The 23,321-nt window shown below is 46.6% G+C and overlaps 1 protein-coding gene across 1 annotated transcript in view; it reads left to right on the top strand.

Moving 5' to 3' along the window:
- Positions 1–23,321, top strand: part of SORCS3 (sortilin related VPS10 domain containing receptor 3) — a 500,711-nt gene that overhangs the window by 420,700 nt on the left and 56,690 nt on the right. Inside the window, exons 15-16 of the mRNA XM_048857132.2 lie at positions 19,151–19,268; positions 21,696–21,829. Of these exons, the coding sequence (XP_048713089.2) occupies positions 19,151–19,268; positions 21,696–21,829 (252 nt within the window). The remainder of the gene's footprint in view (positions 1–19,150; positions 19,269–21,695; positions 21,830–23,321) is intronic.

Raw genomic sequence — 23,321 nt, 5'->3', positions numbered from 1 at the left:
GCCACTACGCTGGACTTCAGCATGCTTTGTAGGAGCATTAAGTACCAATCTTTCCAGCAAGTACGTTGCTGCTCCCTCCCTGCTTAGTTACAGATATAAGAAGGCAGCTCTGTTTACATGGGAAAACCAATGGACAGATCCCATGCCATCATCTTTTTTTCCATGCACACGTGGAAAATCTGGGGTGACATAGGCATATTATGCAGGAACCCCGGGTTAAAATCTCAGTAGCACATCACAGGGTGTCATGGGGGAAGAGTAGATAGCGGAGAACAGTGGCAAGGCATGATGGAGGCCTGGGTGAAGATCAAGCCTATAAAGAGACCGTTCACGGAGTATTGGATGGCTTGTGGGGTTGGAGCTATTGGTGCCTGCTATCTCTCGTTCCAGACTTGAACCCAGCACAGGTGGCTGAAAGCTCTGAGGTGATACTGAACAGTTCCTGCCCTGTGGGCCATGTGAAAGGGGTTGCTGCTCTTGGTCGCTTCCTAGTGGACAAGAATCCAGAGCCCCAAATCCAGCATAGCTGGCACTAATTGGCCCTCTTGTTGCTGAATGGGAAATGGGATCTCAGTGGGAGATGGAGATTGAAATACCCGCAAAGGTCTGTCTGCATTGCAGCTGGGAGCCAGGTAATCAGACCTGTGCTGGAGGGACTCAAGCTAGCATGCTAAAAATAGCAGAACATCTCAGGCCCTAGGAGGTCGGGTGGGCTTGAGAGCTTGAGCTCCAGCCCTGATTGCAGTGGAGGTTAGGAGCCTAAATACCTTTGAGGATCTGGGCCAAACTCCCTGAAAAAGCCTTTTATGAAGACGTAGGCAGTGGTGTTGTAACCATGTTGGTCCCAGGGCATTCGAGACCAGGTGGGTGAGGTACTGTCTTTTATGGGACCACTCTCACCAACAGCCTTTGGACCAATAAAAGATATTCCCTCCCCCACCTCATCTGTCTCTTACGAAGATATTCAGCCACTGCTGCTAGTAAGCTGAGGAGAGCAATGAAAAGGGAGAGGGAATCCAGGGGAAAGGAGCCCTGGTTCTAGACGTCTACCCTAGATCTGTAGAAGGCCAAATGGGATTGGCAGCTTCCAGCATACAACTTAGTGAAGCGGAAATGTGTGTGTGGGGGGGGCTTGCGGGCTTAGGGAACTCTGAGCTCTGCTATTACTCCCATCCATTGCTTTCGGGGGGGGGGTGTAGAGCTCATCCAGTAGGCAGATTGCCATAAGCTCTCAAGTCTCATAAAAATGTCATTATTCTGGGGGGAGAATGCACTGTAGAGATTGTTGGATTGTCTCAAACCCCTGTTTTATCCAACTTGTCTAGTGGTGTTATCCAGAAACGGCTCTGGGTTTTTTTCCCCTTAGACTAGTTTTATCCTGCCATGAAGTTTTCCTTCCTATCTTACTTGGAGTCTGCTTTACAACTGCATTATCTGTTTGAAATGCAACTGGCTTTATTATTGGTGGTGGACTAGTTTCTAAAGTGGGTTTTACCGGCAGTATTATGACCTCTGTCCTTCTGATTCACTGCACAATCCTGCGGTTATGAAACTGTGAAAACTGCAGCAGCAACTGTGGACTGCTTTGAGGGCATAATGGAAAATACAGTGGAAGTCTTCAAGAGAATCATAGAATCATAGAATATAAGGGTTGGAAGGGACCCCAGAAGGTCATCTAGTCCAACCCCCTGCTCAAAGCAGGACCAAATCCCAGTTAAATCATCCCAGCCAGGGCTTTGTCTGAGGAGAGAAGCAAAGGTCTTTAACTTAAAATGTATCTCTATATGGACTCCTCTTCAGCTAGCTGATGTGGAATCAAAATGAGTTGTGAGAAAACAGAGAAGTCATCTTTGAACGAAAGAAAGGGAAACAAACCAACAAACGAAAAATCCTGCATCAAGATTATGTAACTTGGCTGGAGAACAAAGACTGAAAATAAGAATATTGAGTTTGGGAAGCAAAGATTTTTTTGAGATATTAGCCTTTATCATAGTGAGCCAAGCCATTGGCTCATCTGATCTGGGTTCAAACCATCTCTGGAAATAGCCTGTACTGGATGCTTCCATGGAAAATGAGCATCCCGCTAATACTGATAGTCAATTTTATGCCATGCTAGAAAATGGGTGTGCGTATAGGGATTCCTGGTCTATCCCTGTTCCCGATCAGCCTATACCTGGAACCATGACATTTGATTGGCTGTGTCATTTTCTTAGCTTTCAATTACCACAAATATTACTAGTGGTCATTAATGTAACCAGTATCCTACCCCCATCTGTTTTCTTCTCCAGCAGCTGTATAATTGTTAAACCTGTGGCTTGCTGCATGAATTCAGCTGGTTGGACTGAAAGAGCATTGCATTGATTATGCCAGTGGTGCATGCTGCCCTTCTAGGTTGTTTGAATAGGCCAATCAGGTGAGTCTCATGCCATAAAGCATTTATTTATTGCGTCTCAGGAAAGGAGAGAAGGAAAGAGCGTGTGTGTGAGCCTACAGGAGTTCCTAGAGAACTTGACAACCCCCTAACAGAGGGCACTGGGCCTTGCAGCATGTCCCAGTGCACCTGTTCTGGCCCTTTAAAGGTGGGAGCTGTAGTTGAGGTCATGTGTTCATTCCTAGGCATGTGGCCTACAGGAAAATCATATATAATAATCCCTACCTTTTCTACAGCATTCGTCATCAGCAGCTCTCAAAACACTTCACAAAGGAGGTCAAGCGCATGAGCCCCATTTTACAGGTGGGAAAACTGAGGCACAAAGCAGTGACGTGATTTGCCTAAGGTCACCCCCTGGCTGAGCAGGGAATAGAACCGAGGTCTACCAGAGTCCTAGTCTAGTATTTAGTCACTTGTCTTCCTGCCACTTTAGGCACAGACTCAGATGGGGGAGGTCTAGGGAAGGGGAGCTTGCTGCACCTCTCAAGCAAGAAGGCCTGAGAAGGAAGGGGCCTGAGCGGAGAAGGGCTGTGAAGTCCTCGTGAAGAGGAGCTAGGGCAAGGCCCAGGGGTGGAGAAGACAGTTCTAAGTTGTGTTGTTCTCAGTCATTGTTTCCAAGTGGCTAAAGAAAAGCCCTGAGCAAAGGAACTGGAATGTTGTCAGAAGGATGCACTTCCCCACAGTGGGTGGGGCTGGCCACCAGCTTCCACAGCAGCAGCCTGTCTGCGTCCGCAGGGCCTGTCCCTGTGCAGCGCTGAGTGCGGTATGCCCTGAACTCTCAGTTGAGCGTTTGTGGACTTCTAGCCCCTCTGAGGAGTGTGCTCAGCAGCGTTTTGCAGGGCACAGGTTCACCCTGTGCATGCCAGCTGACAGTCAGTCCATTGTCCAGCAGCGCTCACTGGCAGTACCCAAGCCCTCCGCGGCAGGCTCCGTCTTTTTGTTGCACAGGACGTAGCACGAAGAGGGCCTAATCCCAGATAGGAGCCCCGAGGTGCTACCACAGTACGAATAATAAGAATAATAATTTATACCTGTTCGCTGGCCTGTGTGAGATGCATAGTGGAGGGGTCTCAGACCAGTGCCTTCCCCCACAAGAGATGGCACACACTGGCAGGCGTCTCTGAAGTGACAATAAGGGAAGAGTGGGCTAAAGAGATTGAGTTGCGCTGCTTTCCCCGGTGGACAGTGCCTGCAGACCCAGTCGTGGTGTGGTGTGGGGAAACTCCCGCCGCTGCTGTATATGCAGTACCTTTTCTGGGGAAGAATGAAGACTCAAGTCCCCTAAGCTGTCAGGCCAGTTGCCTTTCATGAGCACCACAAAGGAGAAAAGAAAGAAAGCGCTTCTGAAAACCAGCATTAAAAATTCACACTCCCCGTTTCTCAGGCTCCCTTTCATGTGTCTGGGATCTCTTTTGAGGCAGTTGTCATGTAAAGTGGTTTGGAAACATCGGAAATAAATTTCATAAGTTTCAAAAGCCTGGATTTGTTGTTCAGTAAACTCTTATTTTGATATCGCTTAATTTTTTTGTCCCCCCCCGTCCCCTTTCGCATGTGGAGCCGTGCGACTAATTCATAAATCCAGCTCGAGCCGTAGAGCCACTTTGTCTTTGTGTTCTGCAGATTACTCGCTAATTGCACTTGGCGTCGCTCGCTAACTTGAGGATTGCATCTCACTGTCTAATTGGCAGGGGTTTCACTCTCATCGCAACACTGTAAAGAACATGCCCATTGAATGGATAAGTAAATGTGTGGCCATTTTTTAAAGAGACCATAGCACGGGTGAAAGGGGCTATACTGACAGCGTTGGGTGCTTGGATCTTCTCTATCATCACGGAAAGTCTACGGCATTGGATGGTGGGACTTCCCCTCTCACTCCATCACCTCCACCATACCCCACTTCTGACCTATTGCGGTAGTGGCGTCCCCCTCCAAGAACATTTGGTCAAGCGCTGTCTATGGATCTTGCCGATAAGGAAGCCATCTTGTTGTTTGTAGATGGCAGATCCTAAAGGCCCCAGCCAATATCAGTGCCTGACTTTACTATACATAGGGCCTACCAAATTCACAGCCATGAAAAGCACATCATGGACCGTGAAATCTGGCCTTTTGTGAGCTTTTACCCTATACTGTACAGATTTCACGGGGAAGACCAGTTGTCAAGGTTCCTTCCCCACTCTGAACTCTAGGGTACAGATGTGGGGACCTGCATGAAAAACCCCCTAGGCTTATTTTTACCAGCTTAGGTTAAAACTTCCCCAAGGTACAAACTATTTTACCTTTTGTCCCTGGACCTTATTGCTGCCATCACCAAGCGTCTAACAAATATGACAGGGAAAGAGCCTACTTGGAAACGTCTTTCCCCCCCAAATGCCCCCAAGCACTACACCCCCTTTCCTGGGGAAGGCTTGATAAAAAAATCCTCACCAATTTGCATAGGTGAACACAGACCCAAACCGTTGGATCTTAAGAACAATGAAAAAGCAATCAGGTTCTTAAAAGAAGAATTGTAATTAAAGAAAAAGTAAAAGAATCACCTCTGTAAAATCAGGATGGTAAATACCTTACAGGGTAATCCGATTCAGCCTTCAGAGCTGGGTGGCCAGAGGGCGGTGGCTGCTGTCCAGACGCCCAGTTCTGAAGGCAGCGCCTCGCTACCAGCAGCGCAGAAGTAAAGGTGGCAATACCATACCATGCCACCCTTACTTCTGCATTGCTGCCTTCAGAGCTGGGAAGCCAGAGAGCGGCGGCGGCTGACTGAGGGCCCAGCTCTGCAGGCAGCAGCGCAGAAGTAAGGGTGGCAACACCATACCAGGCCATCCTGACTTCTGCACCGCCTGGAAGCACGGGACCATGGGGACAAGGTCAGAGCTCGGCGACAATCATAAAAATGGGGTTCAGATTGTCAGATTGTTCTTGACACCACGGGCCAGATCCACAGCAGGGGTAAATCGGGATAGCTTTATTTAACCTGATGGAGCTGTGCTGATCTAGTCCAGCAGAGGATTTGGCCCCATTCCTCTCTGAATGGACCATATGTTTGATTGGGTAATAAAAGGTTTCTGTCTTCTCACCCCTTCCAGATCTTGTCTCCCCCTTTCCAAAAAGGATTGCCATTTCATCTCATCTTTTCCCACCCACAGAGAGAAGTGCAGGCAGCTTTGACTTATGTCATCCAGTTGCCCCGAAGCAGCCGTTTCTGACCCAGCGGTCAGGTGAAATGAACTGAATTAAAAGCTTCAAAGTGGCTTTTAAAGACCCTATTTATTGTTTGGAGAAAAATTATAGAATGTTTTTCATCGGTGATTGCCTTCCTTTAAACTGTCATCTTTCATCTTTTATACTTCCTTTCCAGTCTCTCGTTGCCTGCATCATCTTGCCAATCATTAGATAATATCACTCGGGCTCCTCTTCCACTCTCCCTAATTGCTGGTCTGTGTCTCTCTCAATTAGGTTCTGGTTCTTTGTCTCACTCTCATTCCATCCAGTTTCTGTGTAACCAGTGACCTCCTTTCACCCCAATTCCATCTAAACCCTAATAAAAAATAATCAGAAGGTTACACAGCCCATTTGCTTGTCTTCAAAGTCATAATTTATGTTTAATTCATGGGGAACGGCTCGGCTCTGGCTCTTCATTAATAACCGCTCACCCCACTGGCTCAGTTTGTAATTGTTCCACCATTGCTTATATGTGTGGAGCCCTAAATGCTAAGCCTGCGTTCGGGAGCCAGTGCCCCTTTGCTGCAGCCATTTTAGGCACACCAGGTCCAGATTTTTGTAGCATGAACACACACTGCATTCTGGGTGCAGTTGTTGGTGTTTTGAAATATTTGCTCGGAAGTCATTGGGCTATTTGCAGGGGTAACTGGGTGAAATTCTCTGGCCTGTGCTATGCAGGAGGTCAGACTAAGTGACCAAATGGTCTCTTCTGGCCTTAAAATCTATTAAGTCTATCTGCGCATTACAGAGGATCTCCTACCTCCTTCCATAGCTGGTGGGGATCCACATATATTTCTGTTGAGACTATGCTACAGAGACATCTTTAGTGAAAGGGCTGGAACCAGCAGTATAGTGGTTAGAAGACAGGACTGGGAGACACTTTTACTGCTTGGTTCCAATGTGTGCAGAGCTACTGACTCCTTGGTAGCATTGACCACACCCCTTCCCCTCTCTGCCTCATTTCACCCATCTTGGAAATGGAAACGATAATACTTGTCTAACTCACAGGGATGCTGCAGTGCTTAATTAACTCTCAGGAAGAACTTTGAAATCGATGCTGCAGAAGTGAACATTGTAATTATTTTATAGCAAATTTGAGTTGATCACACAATTACTGTGGATTTTACATCCCATGCTTCTGGAATTTTGATCGACGGACATAGAATACTCCCCACTCTTTGCTAATAGGGGAGAATGTGTCCACATGCCCCTAGGTTTTTCTTCAAAGCTGCAATAGTTCTCTGACCCTTCCATTAAATACCAGTGGCTAGGCCACCCAAGTTGTAGGAGGCATTTGCTTCAGAGACATGCCCAAGGCTTTGTGAACGCTATCCTACAAATTAAGATGGAGTCACTCATCCATCGTTCATTTATTTAATTTATTTATTTAATATTCACTGTTTATAATCATGTTTCCACCTTTGGAACCTGAATGTAAAATAGGTTCCCCTATCGATAAATGTCTCAGTGTTGAGTGGACACATTCACATTGCTTGAGTAAGTGACGGGTTGGACCCCCTTTCTGGGATGCCACCTGATTTTCTGGGATTTCACTGAGCCCACCTACTCCACCAGCCTGGATTCCCTCTTCCTGTTTTGCTGAATTAGGCTCTCTGGCCTCTTGCAGTACACACACACACACACACACAGGTAGGGCCACACCCAGCTGCAAACACAGACTGAAGTCAGCTCTGTGTGAGAGGATTCACCCAGCACTTACGTGCATACCCCCTTTGGGGAATAAACACAAAACAATACTGTCTTGCACTGTATAGAAAGATCTACACAGTGCAAGCTCATAAAAATTTTCCCTCTCCCTCAATGTGAAGAGAGATATGCACAACTTCTTGGCAGTCATAAATTGCACAAACTGGATTTAATAATAAACAAAACAAATGTATTAACTATAAAAGGCAGATTTTAAGTGATTATAAGGGATAGCAAAGAGAACAAAGCAGATTACGAGCAAATAAAACAAAACACGCATACTAAGTTTAAGATCTTAAAGAGACTGGTTTCAAGAAGTAATTTATCACACTTAATGTTATTTTAGGCAAGTTGCAGAGTTTCTGTAGCTTAGAGTTCCAGTTATTTCTTCTTACAGACTGGACCCCTGTCTCAGTCTGGACTCACTCCTGCCTTTTCCCTCAGGTTAGTTCCTTTGTCCCTTTGGGTACTTTCAGCAGTCTTTCTTCTTGGGTAGGCAATGGAGGAGAGTCCTGTTTGCCTTACTGCCCAGCCTTTAAGATTTACATAAGGCAGGAATCGTTTGTTTCCCAGTCTTGACCTCCCCCTCCTTTTAGTGGAAAATTACTAGAAGTCCAAGATGGTGCTTAGTACCAGGTGACAGGACCACCTGACCTGGTGGTGTCATAGCTATGTCTCAGGATGCCTCTCAGGAAGGAGAGAGATTAGTATCTTTAAAGTCTTATTGTTTCTTCCTAATGGCCCATCGAGGGTGTGATGGCCGGTTGTCTGGTGGGTGTCTCCCAAATATACACCCAGTTGTAATTGTTACATAGTCCATATTCCTAACTTTAGATACAGAAAGGATACATGCATACAAATTGGATAATCACATTTAGTAAATTATATCCTTTCCACTGGTACCTTACAAGACCCATCTTGCATAAATCTATATCTTAGTTAGGCCATATTCATATCATAACAATATTTCTATGAAAAAAGAAAAGGAGTACTTGTGGCACCTTAGAGACTAACCAATTTATTTGAGCATGAGCTTTCGTGAGCTACAGCTCACTTTATCCAATGAATACAGCTCACTTGATCCGGATGAAGTGAGCTGTAGCTCACGAAAGCTCATGCTCAAATAAATTGGTTAGTCTCTAAGGTGCCACAAGTACTCCTTTTCTTTTTGCGAATACAGACTAACACGGCTGTTCCTCTGAAATATTTCTATGAAGAATATGGAGTGTCACGCCACAGGGTACATTACAAAGGGGCTAAGTTGCTAGGATTTTAATGAATTAGTTAATGTATTTATAGAAGAAAAATAAACTTTAAAGTATTTTGTAAATAAACCATATATTGTATTGGGCCGAATTCTGACAATATCTAACTTCAAAGGGGATTGTGTTGTGGCCTGTACCAGAAACAAAGTGAGCCAAATTGTTATCTCACCAACCTTGATGTTAGCAATTGAAGGAAAGTACTAATATTTGCGGAACGAATGAAGATGCTTGCTGTGTCTGTGAGATCAGGGTCTCTGCGCGATGTTCTTAGTGCTCACTTTCCGCTTGACATCTTCAGGCTCCGTCAAATCTTGTTTTATCAATGAGGGGTTTGTAAGACTCAGTCAACAATATGATGCATTGCAAATGCCCCAGTGCTCTAGCTTCCATTACGAGTTAGATGGGCAACTCTGGAGATCAAAGGCCTTTATATATCCAGAGAACAGGTCCAACCAAATACAGACAGCAGCCACGCATGTTTGCCCGGTATATTGTCAGGTTATTTCAAACATGATATAAAGGGGCTTGATTTAGGACTGAGGAGGCACTTGCATTTCCATGCCTCGGTAGCCATTGGCTTTTCTTAAACTCATAGACTTAAAGGTCAGAAGGAGCTATCATGATCCGACCTTCTGCACATTGCAGGCCACAAAACGTCACCCACCCACTCCTGTCATAAACCCCTAACCTCTGGCTGAGTTACTGAGGTCCTCAAACCATGGTTTAAAAGCTTCAAGTTGCAGAGAATTTGCTATTTACACTAGTTTAAACCTGCAAGTGACCCATGCCCCATGCTGCAGAGAAAGGTGAACCCCTCTGCCCCCCCAGCATCTCTGCTAATCTGACCCGGAGGAAAATTCCTTCCTGACCCCAAATATGGCAATCAGTTAGATCCTGAGCATGTGAGCAAGACCCACCAGCCAGACACCTGGGAAAGAACACTCTGTTGTAACTCAGAGTCCTCCCTATCTAGTGTCATCCCCAGCCACCAGCAGCAATGGACCCAGACTGTTACCACTAAGACCTTTTGTCTAGGGAACTCATTGGCTGTGACAATGTTAGAACTTTTTCTCACTTACCAAGCTGGAGTGGGTTTTGAAGCGATGGAGGGCAAAAAGTTGGTGTTTCATAACCCCCAAGCCATCCCGACCCACCACTACTAAATATTGCTACGCAACAAACATGAAATTCCATCGTCAATTAAAACAAGGAAGGAGAGGAAATGCAATCTTTGGACAGCTAGATTATTGTACAACATGAAAGAGTGCTGTAATAATTTCCAGCAAGGTCGTCTGGTCAATTTATACTGCATTTGTAAGTTGTTGTGTATTTAAAAAATTAATGAAAGATTTAATTATAGCAGTGTTGCCACTGACCTTTTCCGAAATGACTTCATCGTAAATCTGCAGGCGTTTCAGAACTGTTTTCTGGGTTTCTAATAATTTGCTTGCAAATTAATGACATTCAGCCCTGCAATAAAAGCATAACCTAATTTTTGTAACTGAAGGGATTGGGATGGGATTTGTAGTTCCTTAGCAATGGCTTAATTGAGAGCTGAGAATGAAGGTGGTTGAGTCGACGCTCTTGTGTTCGCTGGGAATTCACATGAATTTTAACTGTTTACTTTGAGGAATGAAAATTAAATCTGTCATGTCTATGGACAGTAAATTATCGTTTTATGGCCCAGAATGGAAAATACTTGTTAAAGTGTACTTAGTCAGAAAAGTGTCTCTGTCTCAATGCCATCTGCCCTCCCATATTTATTGCTTCGCAATGACATCCAGATAAGACCTGCTCAGATGGGAAATCTAAAGATGGCTTTTCGTATTGACTTTCCAAAGTAGGCTCTTGAAAACCAAGCGCTCATCTTTCATCTTCTTCCAACACAGCTAGCAGTTAAGGTGCTGCAGTTACATCCTGATTGACAATGTTACTGAGGTTGTGTGAGACAGAATTAAGAGTTCACCTTGTTCTGCTTTATCTGTATTGCTTCCAGACAGTTAGCAATATTTGGGGGGGGGGAATTCCCTAAATTAGTGAGTAAAGTAACCAGATACAAGACAGACTCAGGGCTTGTCTACGCTTACTGGGCGATCGACAAGCGGCAATCGATGCATCGGTGGTCAATTTAGTGGGTCTAGTGAAGACCCACTAAACTGACTGCTGATCGCTCTCCCGTCGACTCCTGTACTCCACCTGATCGAAAAGAGTAAGGGGAGTCAATGGGAGAGCGTATCCCATTGACATCACATAGTGTGGACCCCACGGTAAGTAGATCTAAGCTACATCGATTTGAGTTATGCTATTCATGTAAGTCAAATTACGTAGCTGAGATCAAATTTCCCCTGTAGTGTAGACAAGTCCACACTCATGGAGCTGCTATGCTGAATGGAAAGGTACAGGTAACTCAGGTCTGGTCTATTAGGTCGACATAAGGTATCTTACGTCAACCTAATTATATCAGTGTCTACCACAGCCTTACTCCCACAAATGTAAGTGCCCTGCTACACCAACATAATAACTGCATGCCCTCGAGAGGCATGGGGCTTATGTCCAGGTAGACACTGCATTACTTACATTGGCTGTTGGTTGTCATTCTTGTCAATTTCACAGCTCCCTGCTGGAGCCATGAAATTGAGAACAAAGGTTGGTAGGCTTCCAGGCCAGGCACACAGCTAAGGCTGTCATCCCGGGAAAGGGGGAAAGGGGATAGGGGCTCCAGCTACAGCCCAGCTGTTCCCAGCTCCCCACTCCACCCAGGCTCCTGGCTCCCTGCTCCCTGCTCTGAGCCAGGCTGCCGCTCAGACTCCCAGCTCCTCACTCCCAGCTGGGCTGCTGCCTGGGCTCCTGGCTCCCATCTGGGCTGCGGCCCGGGCTCCCCGCTCCCAGCTGGGATGCCCTGCAGGGTCCTGGCTTCCTGCTCTGAGCTGGGCTGCTGCCCATGCTCCCAGCTCCCGGCTTCGAGCTGGCCTACCACCCAGGCTCCAGGCTCTGCACTGGGAACCTGGCAGCCACCGAGACTCCGGCAGTGAAGCTCCCCACCAGGAACCCAGGGGGCAATAGGGAGCCGAGAGCTGGGGGTGGGGGGCAGCTGGGCTCCCAGCAGGGAGCTGCGTGTGGAGCTGAGAGCCTGGGCTTTCAGCCCCCCACACTGCTCCTCGTAAGTTGCTAGAAGCGCTCTTGGTGAGGATGTGCACCAGTGACAGAAAGAGGGGTAGCGTGGACATGAACCACTGTAGTAACTGCTGTGGCTGTAATTCGACCTAATATAGGTTGACTTAAGTTTGTAGTGTAGACATGCCCTGAGGCATGTCCGTGTACAGACGCCCACGCTGGAGACAGAAAAATAACCCCCCAGCTACGTCTTTTCATATCCCTTTCCTGAGGCCTAGCTTTATTTCCAAAAATACAAACTCAGAACAATAACAAGTCAACTCCAATGACTGGGACCTTTCCAGTGTCAGACAACTGGGAGAGGAGAGGGCATGCCCCTTCCCTAATGATAACCTCCCATTCACCTCTGATTACCTTCCTTTCATAACCCCACTTAGATCAGCCACATGATAGACAGGTACATGGTAACCACAGCATCGTACCACAGCATCGTACCACAGCATCGTTAAATGCTGTCCCAGTACCATGGTTGCTTTCCTGGCCATAACCATACTTTAAAATAAACGCTTAGCCTTTCTGATCCCAAATTGAGCTATTTTATGACCCCACTACAGAACCTCACAAGCTAGAGTACCTGGTAGGGGTGGTCACCCCCTGCATCCCCTGTCAGAGCAGGGTCTGTTCCCTACAATGTTCTCTTGAGCTTACTTTCACACGTCCAACTTGGATGGGGCTTTCTCCACTTCCCTTGGGAATATATTCTTTTAATAGTCTCCTACCATTCCTTTTCCTTAATTACTCTTAAAAAGTCCATGCCCTCTACCTTCAAATGAATCACAGAAATGTAGGGCTGGATGGGACTTCGAGAGGTCACCTAGTCCATCCCCCCATGCTGAGGCAGGACCACGTGTATCTAGAAATGCAGCCTTCACTGGGTTGATGAGTTTGTACATCAGAAAAGGGCTATAGGTATCTTGGTGGGACAGATTATTGGTGACTGTATATCCAGAGTGGAGATACAACAGCTTTGCTTGCCTGCTTGCAGCTCTTAGCACCGAAGGCTGGATCATGATAGCTTATCAGCATTAAGAAACTTTTTATTAAAAAAAATCCAAAACACTTCTTATAAGAATCAGGTGACCCGGAACCATGTCAGCAGCACAGAGGGAAACATCCCTTACAGTTCATATTGCTCTAATTGCATTTAGCATAGTATTGTTTCCATCTAAATTACAGCAATTATATACAAAGATCTTCTTTGAAATCATTTAATTAAAGAGTAGCTAACACTTCGTGCTTTTGGAATGCTAATATATTCCCTTCCACTTAGGAAACCTTGTTTTTCCCATTAATTGTCATTACCATGCAAGCATTTCAATGTTTTTCTTTTTGTTCAAAAAGCAAGTGGCTCTGGTGAGTTTTGTTGCTGATGAAAGGTCAATGCAGCTTTCTGCTTTCCCTGCTGTATAGTCTGCTAATGTTAGTGCAGAGGGAGACTCCGGTGGCTCATCTTGAGACGACTCTTACGCCCCTGTCCTGGCCAGTCGCTATTTCTTGGTTTCTCTAGCCGTGTTGTCTGTTGGGTTCAAGAAAATGTTTATTTCTCTGTTGATGATGTTGTAGCATCCTGTTGACCCGGCTAACTCCTTTAATGCTAGTCTCCTTACAGGTTGTGATGGACAGGCCTGGATTCATCTGGAAACCACCTCTAGCTCAACAGGGTGTAATGTAACTTCCCTTATTTTCTTCCCATATGAATTTATTTGGTGGTGTCTCCCCCTCCCTTGCTCCTTCCAGGGCAGCTTGGAAGGAAAATTCTAAGCACAGGGCAACCCCCACTTATGTGCCAGATAGTTGGCAACTCCCAAGAAATAACACAAACTCACAATATAGTCAACAGAGTAATTGTATTAAACGGGAAACAAATAGAACAGAACAAGGTAAAACACGAATTTCAGGGTCACCAGTGCCCATGCTGATAATACCCATGACCTTCTCCAGTCACGTGACCTGATATAGCAAGAGAAAAATGTGTGGTCCTGTTGGTTGGCGGTGGCCCTTGAGGACCTGTGACAATGTATCTCCTGTAGCAGCAATAAGCAACTTGGCTGCCTGGGTTCAATCTGGCCCCAAAGATGTGCATGTTGGATAAGATGGTAAGTCCCTCTACGGGTTAAATAGGCAGCAGGTAATAAAATCACCAAACCCTTATTCCCTGGCTTGAGGACACAGTTCAAGGAATAGGGGGACTCCAGACAGTTTCCCTGATGGTCTAACTAAAATAGGGTGCATTCACCACTCCACAAATGATCCACAGGTTCAGAGATGAATCCAGACTCCTCAGCAACTACATAGCAGCTGGCAGTCACAGTTGGCAGGTGTCCTCTTCATACAGGAATCAGGCTGCTTCTGTTCCCAAGATTTCCCTCACCATAAAGGGATGCAGGGATCAGGTGCAGATTATAACTATCCTGAAAATCCTAACTCCTGATCTCCTCCTACAGAGCTCAGATACAATCGCAGCAGGCAGGCAGCCCTGAACTAGCCGCACGAGCAGTACCTGCCTTGTGGTAACTGATTTTATCAAGGGAGCTGAAAGACTAACTCAGCCTGCCTGGGTACGGCGTTTTCCTAGCAAAACTCTCTAAACTGGGAGTTGCCTGGAAGAGGGAAAGGAAGAAGTTTAGGGATATTGCTACCATGTTCCCAGAGGCCAATTCTCATGGAGACCCTGCATGCAGGCCTCGGACTCACCCACAGCAAGCCTTCCCAGCTGCCAGCTTCTAATTTCCGCCTGGGGGTGCTCAACCCCCGCTCCGCCCCAGGCCCTGCCCCCACCCCGCCTTTTCGTGCCCCGGCTCCACCCCTGCTCCCGCTCCACCCCTTCCTCCAAGGCCCCACCTCCACCCCTCTTCTTCCCATCCCCTTCCTCGAGCCCATCCAGTCAGCGCTTATGGCCCTGCTCTTTCAGTGACTGGCTCCCAAGCCTTTCAAAATAGCTTTTGCCCTCTCACGGTGCTCTCGGGCTTTTGCTTGTCAATCACTTGACTCCAACCCCCTCCTTTCTCTCCGACACTGCTCCTCCTCTGAACAGGCACACTGGTGGCCATCCAGGCACCTGGCTGTCACGCCCCTGAGCTCTGGGGCCCTATCACTCGAAATAATGGCTCCCCTCTCTCCCCCACTTCGTTACCTAGCAGCCTCTGAGCCTGCCCTTGGTCCCCCTTCCTCCTAGGGGCAGCATGCCTCTCCCTGAGTTACTAGCACACAGAGACCCAGGAACCAAGGTAAGCTCCTGGGGGGAGGGAGCTACAATTCAATTAAATAGACACCCTGGGCCAGACCCTCAGCTGATCTAAATCAGCATTGCTTTGTTGGAGTCAATGGGACTAGGCCGCTTTATACCACCTGGCTCACTAAACGGAGTGACATTCACGTCATCTAACCTCCCTTTGCCCTCGTTTAAATCACCTGATTCAAATCCAGCGGGACCCAGGTTTCGAGGAGAAGCGACACCGTGACTCAGTGGAATATCTTAGCCACTAGCTAGGCACATACAGAGGACGCGGTTACTGAATGCAGAGCTGGTGGGTATGAAGCTGTTGCTGCCGGAGCTACTGAGTATGCGTCCGATGTTGCCATTCATGGGCGTGAAGCTGGTTTTACGGCATCCAGTGAGGGAAATAAAACTAACCCGCTGGGCGTCAAAATGCAGTCAGCTTAAAAAGGTGAGAGTTCCCCAGAGCCTAGGGCCTCTCCCACCTGCCTCAGGCTCCGGCTGTGCCTGACTCTAGCCCACGTCACCAAAGCGGAGGTGAATGAGGGGAGATCATTGCCCCACATTCATCGAGACGCCACACAGGTCTGCAGAACTGAGCAGGTGGGAGTAGGAAGGCACCACCCAAAGGGCAGGTACAGCACACACACTTGCCCTGCATGTCGAGGTACTGGGGGAAGGATTGTATATATCCAATGGTGCAGTCCCTTCCGAAGCTGCCCCCAGGGCAGTGCAGCTGCTCCCTCCCTGTTATAGGGGTCTCTGTCCCTATCTGGCCCTCCATCAATGCCACTAATCCTGTGTCTTGCACCGCTCCCTACATTTGCATTTCCACAGCACTGTAAGCTTGCATAGTACTTTGCAGTCAGAGGAGAGGCAAAGCCTTGAGCCTTTAGCAGTTTACAATCTAGGGTAAGATGAGGCAGAGCAAGGGATGTTGGCAAACGCTGGAGAGGTTGGGATGAGGGTTACAGCTATAAGGTTACAGTGCTGTGTAGGTTAGAGATGTTTGTGTCTTGAGGGTTGCACTCTCTTGATCTTTGTTTTTCTTCCCCTCTCACTGTGAGGCTTGCAAACCATCTTGCAATTCCCCCACTTTTTTGTATCTAAAAGAATTTTAAAACCCCCTAAGCTCATGAATAACCTGGTTGAATTTTAGGTTGGCGAAAAGTGTGGTGTGTTGGAAAAATACCTATCAACCCTCTAGCTAAGGTGATACAGTGACACCTGCTTCTAGTTGAACATTGGAAATGATGTAGATTTAACAAATCATATATATATATATTGTGATAAAGTTCCTCCTCTACCTTGGTGGGTCCTGCGCTTACTGGTGGATTTTGCTCACCTCAGAGATTCAGAGTCACCCTCAGTTTGGCCACTTTCGTGGCTCAAATCTGCCGTTCACTCAGATAACCTCATCACTGGCCAGCATGGGGAAAAAAGAGTAAGAACAATCCCCGCAGTTTCTGCGGATGTGGGTCGGGGACCAGCTCAGAGACCTTCCCCTCTGGTGGAAGCTCCTGTGTTGGGTCAGGAGTTGGGAGGTTTGTGGGGAACCCAGGCCACCCTCTACCCTGGGTTCCAGCCCAGGGCCCTGTGGACTGCAGCTGTCTAGAGTGCCTTCTGGAACAGCTGCACGACAGCTACAACTCCCTGGCCTACTTCCCCTTGGTCTCCTCCCAACACCTTCTTTGTCCTCACCACAGGACCTTCCTCCTGATGTCTGTTAACACTTGTACTCCTCAGTCCTCCAGCAGCACGTCCTCTCACTCCCAGCTCCTTACCCGCACACCTCATTAACTGGAGTGACAGCCTTTTTAAACCAGGTGTCCTGATTAGCCTTAATTAATTCTAGCAGCTTCCCAATTGGCTACAGGTGTCCTAATTAGCCTGCCTGCCTTAATTAGTTCTAGAAAGTTCCTGAGTGTTCTGGAATAGTCCCTGTTATTTTACCCAGGGAAAAGGGACCTGCTTAACCTGGAACTAATGTATCTACCTTCGACCACTCTCTTGTAGTCATCTGGCCTGACTGTCACAATATGTATTTAAAAACCTCCGTTAAAGAATTATTTTGCTGATTTTTAAGATTTTTTTTCTTCTTCATCTGAGACTCTCAACTTTGGGGAAAACAAGCTGCTCATATTGGCTTGTTCTGATGATGCATTGATTTGTTCCATCACGTTTATTTCATTTTATTTCGCCTCCCCTCTGTGAGACTGTAGCTTTGTTTATGGCTTTTAAAGTGGTCAGCCAATGTCTACGCCCCTGACTCCTTGCACCATGCACCCCTTTGGAAATATGGCTCCAGCTGATTGAAAAGCCGCTTCTTACGGAGAAAAGAACCATTGGCGTGAGGAATAAGAAGTAGTTGCTTGATTGAAAAGCAGGTTCCCTGCAGCTAGCTGAATGATTCCAGATGAACGGAGCCTTTTGTGTAGATACCTGATGTTATTTATTAATTAAAGGCAGTTTTGTTGTGAGTTAATTCTTTGTAAAAGATGTGAGCATCTGCCAAGTAAACTCTCTTAGTGTTTATCACATGAGATGAAAGCACGGAATGTGTAACATCAAGACGGTCGGCTTCACATAGGCCCTAGTCTTGCAAACACTTAGGCATGTGCAAGATTTTATGGGCATGAGGAAGGATGGCCGTGTGGGGAAGTTACTGCACTGGGCTTCAAGAAACCTGTCTTCCAATTCAAGCCGCCTACAGACATCTGGTATTGCCTTGGGCAAAGCGCTTAGTCTGGGGTTTAATGTTCATTGGTCTTCCTGACAATCCCAGCCCTCACATCCCTGTGCCTCAGTCCCCAATCCTGTGCTGTATCCCATTGTCTGTCCTGTCTATCTAGAATGCAAGCTCTTCTGCTCCTTCCATGTGCCTGGGCCTGTACAGCATCTGGCACAAACAGGCCCCAGTGTTGGTTGGGGCCTCTAGCAGCAATCCACTGGCTTGGGGGCATATCATGGAAGAGACATCTCCTTACTTGTCCAGATGGGCCATACACATGGGTCACTGAATTATTGGCAATGATCAGCCTGCTCAAAAGAATTGCCAAAAAAGGAAGTTCCTGCCCTGTGGTGGAAAACAATTGTCACATGACATGACCTCACTCCAGCAAAGTTGAACTAATTAGGAGATGGTAGTTTGCAGTCTTTGCAGGCCCTCATCTTGCATCATGTTTACCAAGCCCGACTGCCAGAAGCTGGGATTGAACGACAGGGGATGGATCACTTGATGATTTCCCTGTTCTGTTCATTCCCTTTGAAGAATCTGGCAATAGCCACTGGTGGAAGACAGCATACTGGGCTGGATGGACCATTAGTCTGATCCAGTATGGCCGTTCTTATGTTCTAAGCACCTTCATCACGTTGGTCTCTGTTTTCATTTGATTCTTCTCTGCGTAGTGATTTTTTTAACATTTGGGTTTTCTCTCCTTTTTGTAGAATCAGAATATTTAACACCAGTGAGAACGTGTCAACTCAGAAAGGACCTGATCCTATAAATACATGTATAACTGTATTCAGCTGAGTAATTCCATTGGCTTTAATAGGGCTACTCCTTATTATAATTATATGTATGACAGGAGTGTCTAAAAGCCACAGCTCACATCAGGACCCCATTATGCCAGGTGCTACAGATATACAGGAGGAGTATGTCCATTGTGTATCCATTACACTCTAATAAGACAGGATACACAAAGGAACCGAGAACAGGATGCCACGTACAAACAGATGATTGGAAACTGAGGCACAGGAAGGTTAAGGCTCAGGGTTCCAAAAAGAACTAGATAAATTCATGGAGGACAGATTCATCAATAGCTATTAGCCAGGTTGGGCAGGGATGGTGTCCCTAGCCTCTGTTTGCCAGGAGCTGTGAATGGGCGACAGGGAATGGATCACTTTACGGTTACCTGTTCTGTTCATTCCCTCTGGGGCATCTGGCATTGGCCACTGTCGGAAGGATACTGGGCTAGATGGACCTTTGGTCTGATCCAGTATGGCTGGTCTTATGTTCTTTTCTTGTAATGAGTTCTAGGATTCTGTGTCGGTTTCCACCCTTGGGTTCACTTTTGTATGGAGGCTCTGTATTTCCATGGCTGACGGTGTGTATGCCTTTCTCTCTTTTCCAATGCTCAGAATTTTTGGCCACTTCAGTCTCCGCTCTGAATGGCAGCTGGTCAAAGTGGACTACAAATCCATCTTCAGCAGGAGGTGCAACAAAGAGGACTACCAGACCTGGCACCTGCACGATCAGGTACTATTGACTCTCTACGCAGTCTTTTATGGGGCACAACACTGCCTTTCAAGCTCAGAGTGTTCGGGGGTAGGAGCCTGTCATGCTCTGTTGTTTAGAAAGGGAAGGATCTAGCATTCATCAAATCAGTGAGGCGATTCTGACCTATAGCTATTGCATATTTCAAATCGTTCCTCCTGCTGCTTTTCCAGAATGGCATTAAATCTAGGCTAGATGCAACTTGTGCTTTGGAATGCAAGGAGATCATAGCGAAACACACTGAGCTAGAGTCTCATTTGCCCTAAGGTCCCTTTCCACCACTCTCACAGTGTAAGAGGGGCCTGTAATGTAATGTACTCCCATGTTACGGCCCCTTGACACTGCCAGAGAAGTATAAAGGGGCCTTAGTGTAAACAGGAATCTGGCCCACTTAGATAAACTAACCTAAAATCATTGGATCAGTCACTAGGGAGACTCCAACAGAGGAATTCTGTCACCTGATAGTTTTGAACTCAGAAAAAAGGGTAAAGAACTTCAGCTCCATGCCAGTGTACTTTTAAACATGTAACAATGTTTAAAAGTTCCCTTCCACTAGCATGTGCTGTTCCTCATTGCTGATTTAAAGTAAGGTCTTGGAGTTAAATCTAAGAGATCTGGAGTCTATTTTTGGCTCTACCACTGACTCATGCAAGTCATTTCCTGTCTCCGTGCCTCAGTTTCCCAATCTGTAAAATGGATATAAAAGTATCTACTTATCTCACAGAAGTTTGGAAAATTCTTGGGAGCCCTTTACTGGAAGAGGATAGAGAAGACCAAATTATTATTTTATTATATGTATATACACTTTCTCTTCTGTAATCACCTGGCTTATTATCACATTAGGTTCATTTGGGGCCTTGGGAAGCCACTGGGAGTTAATGCAGTCCTGTCCTTCGGGGAGTTGTTTGTAGGGTTGGGGTCCTTGGCAAAATGACTACACTGTGATGTCACAGTTCTTTCCATGGTGATGAAGTGACATTACAAACACTGAAACTGTGATGTCACTGAACGAAATCAGCAAGAGAAGATGCATTAGAAATGAGCATCATGGAACCTGGAATATACCAGGTGGATAGAGCCACAACACAGAACAAATAAAATGAAGTAAGGGGAAAGCATCTGCTAATCTGTCTGGGCAAACTACTTGGACCCCTTCTAGTCCCTCTGAGGTTCACCTCAGGTTTCACTATCTTCATCCTACCTTTCTTAGACTGCATCTCTGGGCTGCCCCCCTCCTCTTGTCTTCTTACCCGCCGCCTTAACATGACAGGGTCAACTGTGTTTGGTACCTGGAAGCCCTTTTCCTCTGGGTTCCTGTGACAGCTTCTGATCAAAGTGTCTCAAACCCAGCTTCTTCAATACAAAGCATTATGTATTCACCCAAAGGAACGTAGCACGCAGTGCAAAGGGAGACGACAGAGAAAGTCTATATGCGTGGGTCTGACCTACACCGCAATCTTCCCTTGCAAATTCTTGTAAGTTCCATTCAGCCTGGTTACCTCCTCTGTAACTTGGGAGAGATGGTTGGCTTGCTGCAGTTTCTGTATCTTTCTGCCTGAGCTTCATCTCCAGCAACAGCCTCCTTTAATTTAGCTCTGTGCAGTCAGGCAGGATAATAGCAAACAGGTAAAACTTGATCTTTATAAAAAGTAATGCGTATAATAACTCCCTCATTCTTCATACCATGGGATCATCTTGGCAATCTATAATCATGAGAAAGATAAGGAATGTAATTGTGCATTTTGGTTTGGGTTGATTCGGTTTTTGGGGTGGGGGGGCCCAAACAAGTTGTTTCAACTTAAGAGAAAAGATGATTTATGGTAATTCACTTACATAATCTGTATCTGGTCAAACTTTCCTTCAAACTTCCTCTCGTAGTGCTTTAGAAAACCTCAGCCTTAAGCCCCTACATAGCGCTAGAAGAAAATGACCGAGTGCTACAAGGCAGTAAGAGGTACTGGGAAGAGGAGGAGGAGTCAGGACTCCTGGGTTCTACTCTGAGCTTTGTCGCTGACTCTGCTTGACCTTAGACGATGCACTCGATGATGCATGACTTTTGCCATACGCAAAACAGAAATAATTGGTTCTGTTTCAATAACGGGTGAGGCACAAGGGGGCGGACGGTGGGAGAGTTTGATGAAGTTAGTGTAGGGGGAGGTTCACGAAGGTGTAAATGGGAGTTAGGAGTCTGGGAGACTTGATCTGAAGTTTGTACAGAGGAACTTTTTAAAGGTGTAAATGGGAATTAAGCACGAACCCCTCCTAATTTTCAAAGAGTGCTTAACTGCCCTTTGGAAATCATCCCCCACGATGCTTTGATATCCTGCTGTATAGTAACAGTGGTTGGGCAAAGACTAGAAATCCTCCATGTTCTTCTCTTTCTAATCCGTGATGGTTTCGCTGCCAAAGGTTGAGCCTTGTGTCATGGGAGAGAGGAAGATCTATAAGAAACGCAAGCCTGGAGCCCAGTGTGCCCTGGGTCGAGACTACTCCAGAACTGTTGTATCGGAGCCTTGCATCTGTTCTGAATGGGACTTCGAGTGGTAAGTATTCTGACCCGTTATAACTAGTGCTCCTGCTGCTGCTGATTCTGTGCCTGTTCCGAACCAGCTGGCTCGATGTATATGGAATTCCAAGAGTGGGCTGTAAGGTGCTAAGGGACATTTTTTTGCAGATCATTCTAACAAAGGACTGCATGAGTTGTACCTTGAAGGGAGAGTTTCCCCTTCAAAGGGTGCCCCTACAGGGAAGGAATTTCAGCCTCACTTGACTTCTGTAGCCACTTGAAGCCGCATCGTGCAAAACAGGGCAATGTTTTTCATTTTAGCCTGGGAAATTGTTATTGCTTTTCAGCGAGACTTTATTAAGAAATGTCAACAGCAAAAGCCAGATCGGCTTCTTTCACACCCCCGTGCAGCGTGGGCCTGTCAGAAGTCACAGGCTGCTTTGCATAAATACTGATGTTTCGAGTTAATGGCATTGTAAAATTCCAAACTGCTTTGAGGTTTTTAAAAAAACCCTGATGTTGCTCTTAAATTTTGGGAAAGTGTCCGTGTCTGGAATTTCTGCAGGAGGATGCTAAGGGGTGACTAACAACAGATGATTCTCAAAAGGGTGGGGGTACACACAAGGTTTCGGGGGACAGGCACAAATACCCAGCAGTTCAGATGAATGCCCTATGTGACAGGGTCAGGCCAGATGGCTATAGAAGAGTAATAGAAGGCAGATATATTAGCCCCAGGCTAAGTAGGTCCCTTTTCCCTGGGTAAGGTAACCAGGAAGGTTCCAGAACAATCAGGAACCTTCTGGAGACAATTAGGACAGGCTGATTAGAACACCTGCAGCCAATCAAGAAGCTGCCAGAACCAATTAAGGCAGGCTAATCAGGGTACCTGGGTTTTAAAAAGGAGCTCACTTCAGTTTGTGGTGTGCATGTAAAGAGCTGGGAGCAAGAGGCACTAGGAGCTGAGAGTGAGAACACAGACTGTTGGAGGACTGAGGTGTACAAGCATTATCAGACACCAGGAGGACGGTCCTATGGTGAGGATAAAGAAGGTGTTAGGAGGAGGCCATGGGGAAGTAGCCCAGGGAGTTGTAGCTGTCACACAGCTGTTCCAGGAGGCACTCTAGACAGCTGCATTCCACAGGGCCCTGGGCTGGAACCCGGAGTAGACGGCAGGCCTGGGTTCCCCCCAAATCCTCCCAACTCCTGGTCAGACACAGGAGGAGTCGACCTGGACTGTGAATTCAGAAAAACGGCCAAGCTGCGGGCTACCGTGAAGCTCCAAGGCGAGCAAATAAGTGCAAGACCCACCAAGGTAGAGCAGGAACGTTGTCACACCTTGTCATAAATATAAAGGGAAGGGTAAACCCCTTTGAAATCCCTCCTGGCCAGGGGAAAGCTCCTCTCACCTGTAAAGGGTTAAGAAGCTAAATGCTGTAACTCGCCCAGACAACTATCCAATGCCACGCACAGATGAACTATTAGAGAAACTGGGACGGGCCCAGTTCATCTCTACCTTGGACTTAACCAAG

This window comes from Caretta caretta, chromosome 7 (genome assembly GCF_965140235.1).
Source record: "Caretta caretta isolate rCarCar2 chromosome 7, rCarCar1.hap1, whole genome shotgun sequence".
Lineage (NCBI taxonomy): Eukaryota > Metazoa > Chordata > Testudines > Cheloniidae > Caretta > Caretta caretta.
Note: the sequence above shows the minus strand (reverse complement) of the source record. Positions and strands in the feature narration are given on the sequence as shown.